Genomic DNA, 7688 nt, shown 5'->3' on the forward strand with positions numbered 1-7688 from the left:
CAATTTTCTGTATATCGATCCCGATTTTTCTTATTCAATTGTAGAAAGGTGTTTCATTCTTTACACAGAGCAAATAATGAAATTATATTTATAAATAAATGTATTTAGGGCTTTATCGTAAAAAATTGGAGGCAGCTATTCACAGATGATCGAAATATTAGAGCAAGTTTACATTTAGTTCTTAATTCTTAACTTCCGGTGAACAAAGCTAAGGAGCCTTCGCTGCCTTGCAGTTGCAAGAACAACGAATTTGAAACAGGCAAGTTTGTTTCAAATCTAGATATTTGTGTCAGAGATGTTTTTATAAAGTAAAAATGCTATGATTTAAGAATCTACAACAGGAAAACCCGACAGCTCATATGTACGTCAGAATGTTGTTGGGCTTGTTTACACATTAAATCAGCTGATTCGATACATTGTTTATCGGAATATTGTGATAATCATGAAAATGCTTTAAAGGTCAATTAACTTTTTATCAAGATTAAATGATATGCCACATGATTAAGGCACCAGACTCTATCATCGTTTTTAAAATTGGTTATTGCAGGTCCAGCACAATCTCTTGATTTAGCTATAAAGCTTGTAAAAAGCTAAATAGCTTAATAAATCTATTCAGAATAGCTTGATATAGCTATAAATATGCAATTTTTCACAAAAATGTTAATTCTCCAAAATATACAAAAAAAACTGCAAGTTAATTACCACTCATATTTATACCATAGACCATTTAAAAAGCAACCCTTATTAAAATTTTATATATATTTCCATATATTATTACTTATTAGGTTAGTTACTGACTCACTACGGAAATATATTGGGTTGATCAATCTCATAGATGGCGAGGCGAAGCCGAGCCTTCTATGAGATTGATCAACCCAATATATTTCCGTAGTGAGTCAGTAACTAACCTGATAAGTGTTTTGTTTTCTCGAGGACTATCATTAAGCGACATATTTATTCACAAATAGCGATGATCTACGCAAAGCCATGTACAAGATGCCTTTCATCTCGTCCAATTTAACTCGTTTAAACTCTTCAAAATTTTCAATTTCACCTTTCAAATACTCTTTCAAAATCTTTGCTTCACCCATGTTTACTTACAATGTTTTGTTGCTATTCAATTTTAAATGTTTTCTCCCTTTCCTCTGCAGAGATTTAAGCAAATTTCGACGCTGCCATTTTGTTCTGCTCCAGACAAAACAATGTGACGTCAATATTCTAAGGGCAACTACTCTAATTTTAAAAAAATTCAAAGGGCAACTACTCCAAATACTTTAAGAACTTACGGCATGCAGTTTACGTATAAAATACTATGAAATGTCGAAATGAGTAAGCGAAGCATCGACCAATGATGGCCATATATATTGCCTAATATTATTTTTCACAGAACAAATATAGAGATATATGAGGCAATCACGTGCTATGTTTTAACCAATGAAAATGTGACATTTCAGTCCAAGGGAAAGCAATGGATATTACTGTCCACCACCTTGGGTGCACTGAGGTGTGGATCAGTATGATTTTTCACATTGTGCTGTATTATTTCCAGTCAACATGATCAATTATCTTTTTTACAACAACTGACCTTCTTTATATTTCATTCATGAAGTAACTGTGTGATCACAAATCATATTAATTGCCCAAAAACTTTTAGAACTTAAACTTTTGTGTTTTTTGAAAGAGACCCAATTTGATGAGTAATCTTTACCTTGTTTATATAATCTTGCATTGTTTATATAACAGTTAAAAGTTAAAAACTGTCACTGCACCGAAGTGCAATTTTGTTTATACATAATGAAAAAATACCCATTTAAGAAAAACGTATGACAAAACACCTAAATCAAGCTATTCCGAATAGCTTTATTAAACTTAATAGCTTTTTCAAGCTTTATAGCTAAACTTATCATTGACATTATAGATGCTAATACTCATGATCTTTTTGTTCAATATCCATGAGAAGTACAGTTTCATTTATATGTATCTGGTAAAGAGACACAATAAAATACTAAAGACTGGGGTTTTCTATCAAACTCTTAAGATAGATTCTCTACCATACCATCTTAATGCAACAATCCTGCCCCATACAGTGACATCGAGGTTCTTTTAGATTTCCATTTATCTCTTAACCTTAACATGATAATTCTAAGGGCTGGTCACAATGTAATATGATGGGAGAAAATACTGATGGTCAGAATACCTTTATCACATATCATTATTCTTTTTTAAAACATATTTGATGCTAAGCATAAAGTTGTCAGCAAATTTGAAATGTTTTAAGTAATTTACTTTTTGTATGAAATTTAAACATTTCTGTTTGAAGAAATGGGGAGAACTAAAACAAACAGTGGTGGTGGGGGATCCAGTCAGAGTCCGCTGACGTCTGACAACTCCACGAGCACAGCCGCTGCAGAAACGCGCATCAAAGACCTACTGAAGGAGCTGTACGAACTCATTCATCAGATACAGGTACATGTACGCGGCACCCACATTGTAACTGTAGTCATATTGTCACTGTAGTCACACTGTCACTGTAGTCACATGGTCGCTGTTGTCACATATCACTGTGGTTACATTCTCACTGTAGTCACATTATCAATAAGTCACATTGTCACTGTAGTCACTTTGTCACTGCACTCAGATTGTAATATAAGGATATTCTTAACACACTTGAAAAGGTGCCACAATTGTTTTCCTGTCTTGTCATAACGACAGAGTCAGATTGTGCTGATTCGATTTTTCCATTGTAAGATTGATTCATTCTTTTGAATTGGTAATCAACATTTTGCTCAGAAACATAAACTAAGTTATGAATTATTTGATTTTCAATGTAATGAAATACAGTATGTTAAAATAAATAAGAAAAACAACTTGAAATCTTGGTCAATAGGATGAGAGAGCCCAAGGTGAACACAATCTTACCAACATCTCTAAGACCCACGAACGGATGCAGCAGGAACAAAAAAGTAAGAACGAAAGTAAGCCCATTTCTTTTATCCTTAATTTCTATCTCATTTATAAATGTAAGACCCACGAACGGATGCAGCAGGAACAAAAAAGTAAGAACGAAAGTAAGCCCATTTCTTTTATCCTTAATTTCTATCTCATTTATAAATATTATAATTGCTTTGATGATTTTAAATAATGAATGTAATTTTAGTTTTTCCCCATTAAGTGCATTTATACAGTACTAAGAGTTACTAAGCCTGCCTTCAACCAAGATTTTGAGAATAACACAAACATGTGTATCTTCTAAAGGATTTTGTATTTTTAACCTCTTGAAACAGTTTTATATGATTGTTTACTGCTCTGGAATCAGGAAATCACACTAGGAATCGGTTGATATACATGTAATTGATATACAGTACATATATAGTCTTATTTTTTCCTTTTTAGTAACACCATACTACAAGAACAAACTAAAAGGATTATACAAGACAGCCATGCAGGATGCAGAGTTAGAGGCTGAGTACGATGTTTTGTATTTGATTTAGGGAGAAATTAAGCTAATCACTATTCTCTGAAATATATTCATCAACACACCATTGTATAATGATTCTGACAAATTAATCTACTGCTATTTGGTATCTTATGCCTCCCTTAGAGCCTTTAATTATTTATTACATCTTTTTCTGATTTTTAGACTACTGAGGAAAGCTCTTGATAAGATTACTGAAGTGAAAAGCATAAGAGAAAACAGAAGGCTAGGTCTGTACATTCCAGTCTCATTTTTCCCATATTTAGAGAGAGATTGAATGGTCAGTATATAAAAACAAATCCTACATTTGCAGACTCGGACCGACCGAAGCCAATCATGAGGCGTGGAGTTCTGATGTCTATGCTGCAGCAGAATGCCCAGACTCTGCCCCTGTGGGTCAGCAAGCCAGGAGAGAGGTGGGTCAAGGTGCTATTCAGTAGATGATCAAATGGGTGTTGCTTGCTATATACTTGTATTTAACAGCTTTCACCAGCAAAGCAAACTTTACACATGCAAAATGTTTGTAACTGTATCAGAATTGGCAAATCTAAGTTTTGGGGACTAGCTACTGTTAACCAACTATTATTCGTGTGCAAGAAATTTTGCGAGGTTAGCGAGAGCCTCATCGTTATGAATATTTGTTGCCCCAAACCAGTCCTTGTTGTATGGTTGTTATAACAACACAGGTCTGAATAAGGCTTGGTCGTGAACATTAGTCCTCACGAGTCTTTTTATCAGAAGTAAATAGCGAATAAAGTTGTCGCAAATAAAAGTTAGTTCACAGAATTCAACCCATTTTGCTCATTACATATACTAGTAGTAACTGAAATTTAGAATCCATTACATCCACCTGAACTTAACAATGTAGTGTACCTCTAGTAAGATTGGATATTGTGCATTTTATTTTGAAATCTTGTCCAACAAACATTTTTTATTCATAATGAGTTTGACAGTCTTGTATGCATAAATCTGATGGAAGCCTCCATGTGGTGCATGCACTATGGTACACTAGGTTCTACAGATCTGTTCCTCTTGTAGACCCCCGCCTTTATGCGGTGCTATGCCGGCGGACAGTAACTACGTGGCAAAGCCTGGCGACAAGGTGGCAGCACGGGTCAAGTCCGACGAGGAGGAGAACTGGATCCTGGCAGAAGTTGTCAACTTCAATCAGAGCTCAAATAAATACGACGTTGATGACATTGACGCAGATGAAGGCAAAGAGTGAGTATCGATTTCACAAATTCTTTTGAAGTAAATAGAAGCTGTGAATAAATGTAATCAACATACATGTAAAAGGAAGCCATGAGTGATCTGGCAATGAGAGGGTTCACCACAATCCGAAGGGAAGTAGTGCAGTTTTTACAACATCAAAAAAGAATCCTTCTGAAGAAAATTGAAGGCTGTAACTTGTAGAATTATATGTAAAACACCATTTTCACTTTTAGATATTTAGTAACCCCTGGGGATGAGAAAGGGCCACTTTTTAAAGATATATATTTATTTTAAATAGGAAATATATGATAAACATTTCTTTTAAAAAATACATAAAAACTATAATTTGTGAAATAGATGTTACTGTACAGTAGTGGTTTGAACATTTTTTATTATATAAAATGGTTTGAGCACAAGTTCTGACAACTTAGTATGTTCTTATCATATATCGGTATGATGAAGAGAAGCAATCTAGTACATGTATACAGATAGTTAAGTTAACCATAATCCCAGAGAGAGGCCACAGTAGGAGTGGGTGTAATTTTGTAAAATGGTGTTGAAAAAAGAGAGAAGAAAATGAATATTTACTTTGTGAAATAGATGTAGAAGCAATTAATTCAACATGAAAATTTTTCTTATTTATTCATTTCATACTTCTACATAGTCTTGAGGTATGTGTGTGTGTGCGTATTACATTTCCTGGTACATATATTTCCATGACATGTTCCCATGGTGAAAGACCACAATGAAATTATTATTCTGTTTATGAATTGTCAAGATGATGTGCACATTGTGGTATTTTTTTTAACCAAACCAAGAAATGAAGACAAAAAGTTTGACTTTCAATGAAAATAGGCAGATATTTGTAACAGATAGTAATAAAAATGTGGTTTCACTATTATCAATCAAATTTTGGGATTTATTGAAAATTATTCATGCAGTAGGAAAATTTAATGAAAATTTAGAAAGAGTTTTTTCTTATGAAGTTTAATTTGGATTGATGATCAAACAATCCCGAATGTGGTATTGACTCCAGCAATAAAGTTATAGCAATTTAAAATTTAAAACCTCAAAGCTGTATGGTTTTATATTTTTCCATTAATTTTAAACCCCACAAATAACCATTCATCAAATTACATCATCATAACTATGCTTTTTTCAAAGATATCATTACGTTACAATGTATATGAAAAAAAAAATTGTTGGGTTAAATTACGAAAACATCATTAACTTATACTTTACTATGAAAATTGAACACAAAATTTATTTTTGGTTCACCAAAACACTTTTAAAAGCTCATTAGGTTGTTATGTTGTCAAAAGCCAAGGTCCCATGGAAAATGTTTTGACTTCCACATTAAGGGTGAATCTTTTTAAAGAGTAAATTAACTTTTACCCTTTGGTAAAATAATATGACGATCAAGCAGCTTGAAACCTAGTTTATTTTTAATATAATGGTCCTTGGATCCCTATAAATATACTTGTAGTAACCTGCATCTTTAATTTAGGACTATTAGTTCTGTTGTTTGAGGTAGGTTTTTGGTTACTGGTAATTTGTATTTAATTTTAAGGAGACATACCCTCAGCAAGAGGCGAATTGTTCCACTTCCCATCTGGAAAGCAAATCCGGAGACAGATCCAGATGCCCTGTTCATGAAGGACACAGTAAGTATCTAGTTTAAGTACCACAAGAGCTTGTGCTCCAATTCTAAACAGTTTCCTAGACTTTTTATATTTTATACATTATATTAATAAAGAGGTCTAAGTCAATATTATTAATTTGAGGAAAATATATATTCTTTTGTTAAAAATGGTTGGTTTTTTTTAAATTTTCTATGTGTTATATAAAGAAAAACTTGGCAAAAACAATCTTAAGCAGAGAATGAACGTTCATCTTATGGATGTCTCTATTTAATAGAGATTCTTGGATTTTGTATTTCAGCTTGTTCTTGCCCTGTACCCACAAACCACTTGTTTTTACAGAGCCTTGATCCACGAACCCCCCAAAAAGGTAATGTTTGTGTAGCAGGTTTGAAATTCTGTGACATTTTGATTATATATGTACATGTATACATGAATGTATTATCAATGTCACTGTATATTGTATTATATATCAGTGTGATGATCATAATGTATTTTACATAACATTGCTATGAACTTTGTATCTTTCATAATTCAAAAGGCTTTCAAAAACAATTCAATGATAAAAACAGGGTTTAGATACTGTATGTGATAAAAAGAATCTCTTACAATTTTATGGTTGAGAACGATTTTTATCCTGCTTGTTTTCTCTTCCTTCACACAATACATTGGACAAAAAGACCCATCCCAACACAAATGTAGAAAGAAATGTCCTAGCCAATTAATTTTCTTATCTTTTTTACCCAGCCCCACGTTATCTATTTAGTAGAAAGATACTACAATACGTCTCCCATTACAAAAGTAGAAAGATCCTACAATACCTATCTTATTACAAAAGTAGAAAGGTCCTATGTATCTGTTTACATGTATGCCCCTATGTAGTGTTACATGAACTGACCAATATGTTACCCTAATGTTTTCAATCTTTTTTTTTACCCAGCCCCAGGATGACTACTCGGTGCTGTTTGAGGACACCTCCTACCCCGACGGTTACTCCCCGCCCCTCCTGGTCGCCCAGAGGTACGTCATCTGCTGCAAGGAGGACAAGAAGAAATGAGGACAATTCAGGACTTTTCCCAGACCTATGTGTGTGAGGACAGGAAACATCACAAAGGCTGTGATTCTCAACAAGAGAGAGGTTGTTCCCAGAGAGATGTGATGTGCTTAATTCAGATAGGCATCATTTTCATCTGTGTTTAATACAACAAACACCACCTTCCAGGTTCAGTTATTGTGGCTAATTACCCAAAGTGAATGAAAAAGTATGCTTATTAATACTGGTGTAGTAGATTTGAGGACAGTGTTGTATAGGTGATGTATTTGGTGCTGTTTGTGCATCTGTACTGTAATTCTAAATTGTA

The 7688-nt window shown here is 33.6% G+C and overlaps 1 protein-coding gene across 2 annotated transcripts; it reads left to right on the plus strand.

The window, feature by feature from the left end:
- Nucleotides 1-17: 17 nt before the first annotated feature.
- LOC128189760 (SAGA-associated factor 29-like) lies at nucleotides 18-7577 on the plus strand. Of its 2 annotated transcripts, none has more exons than XM_052861508.1 (10): nucleotides 18-259; nucleotides 2321-2466; nucleotides 2888-2975; nucleotides 3394-3466; nucleotides 3641-3705; nucleotides 3789-3891; nucleotides 4514-4696; nucleotides 6258-6351; nucleotides 6629-6697; nucleotides 7268-7577. In XM_052861508.1, exons 2-10 carry the CDS (start codon nucleotides 2323-2325, stop codon nucleotides 7382-7384), a joined length of 936 nt encoding a protein of 311 aa, XP_052717468.1. In that variant the 5' UTR covers nucleotides 18-259; nucleotides 2321-2322; the 3' UTR covers nucleotides 7385-7577. The 2 variants fall into 2 exon arrangements, with proteins under 2 accessions (XP_052717468.1, XP_052717469.1); XM_052861509.1 differs by having other exon boundaries at nucleotides 2888-2963.
- The last annotated feature ends 111 nt before the right edge of the window (nucleotides 7578-7688 follow it).

The sequence above is a fragment of the Crassostrea angulata genome, chromosome 6, assembly GCF_025612915.1.
Source record: "Crassostrea angulata isolate pt1a10 chromosome 6, ASM2561291v2, whole genome shotgun sequence".
NCBI lineage: Eukaryota > Metazoa > Mollusca > Bivalvia > Ostreida > Ostreidae > Magallana > Magallana angulata.

Bases quoted from the DNA above. Each gene is read 5' to 3' on its own strand.
- LOC128189760 (XM_052861508.1), top strand. From the start codon at position 2,323: ATGGGGAGAACTAAAACAAACAGTGGTGGTGGGGGATCCAGTCAGAGT. The intron at 3,892-4,513 runs GTGGGTCAAGGT...TTCCTCTTGTAG, and splicing joins GTCAGCAAGCCAGGAGAGAG to ACCCCCGCCTTTATGCGGTG. The intron at 6,352-6,628 runs GTAAGTATCTAG...TTTGTATTTCAG, and splicing joins CCCTGTTCATGAAGGACACA to CTTGTTCTTGCCCTGTACCC.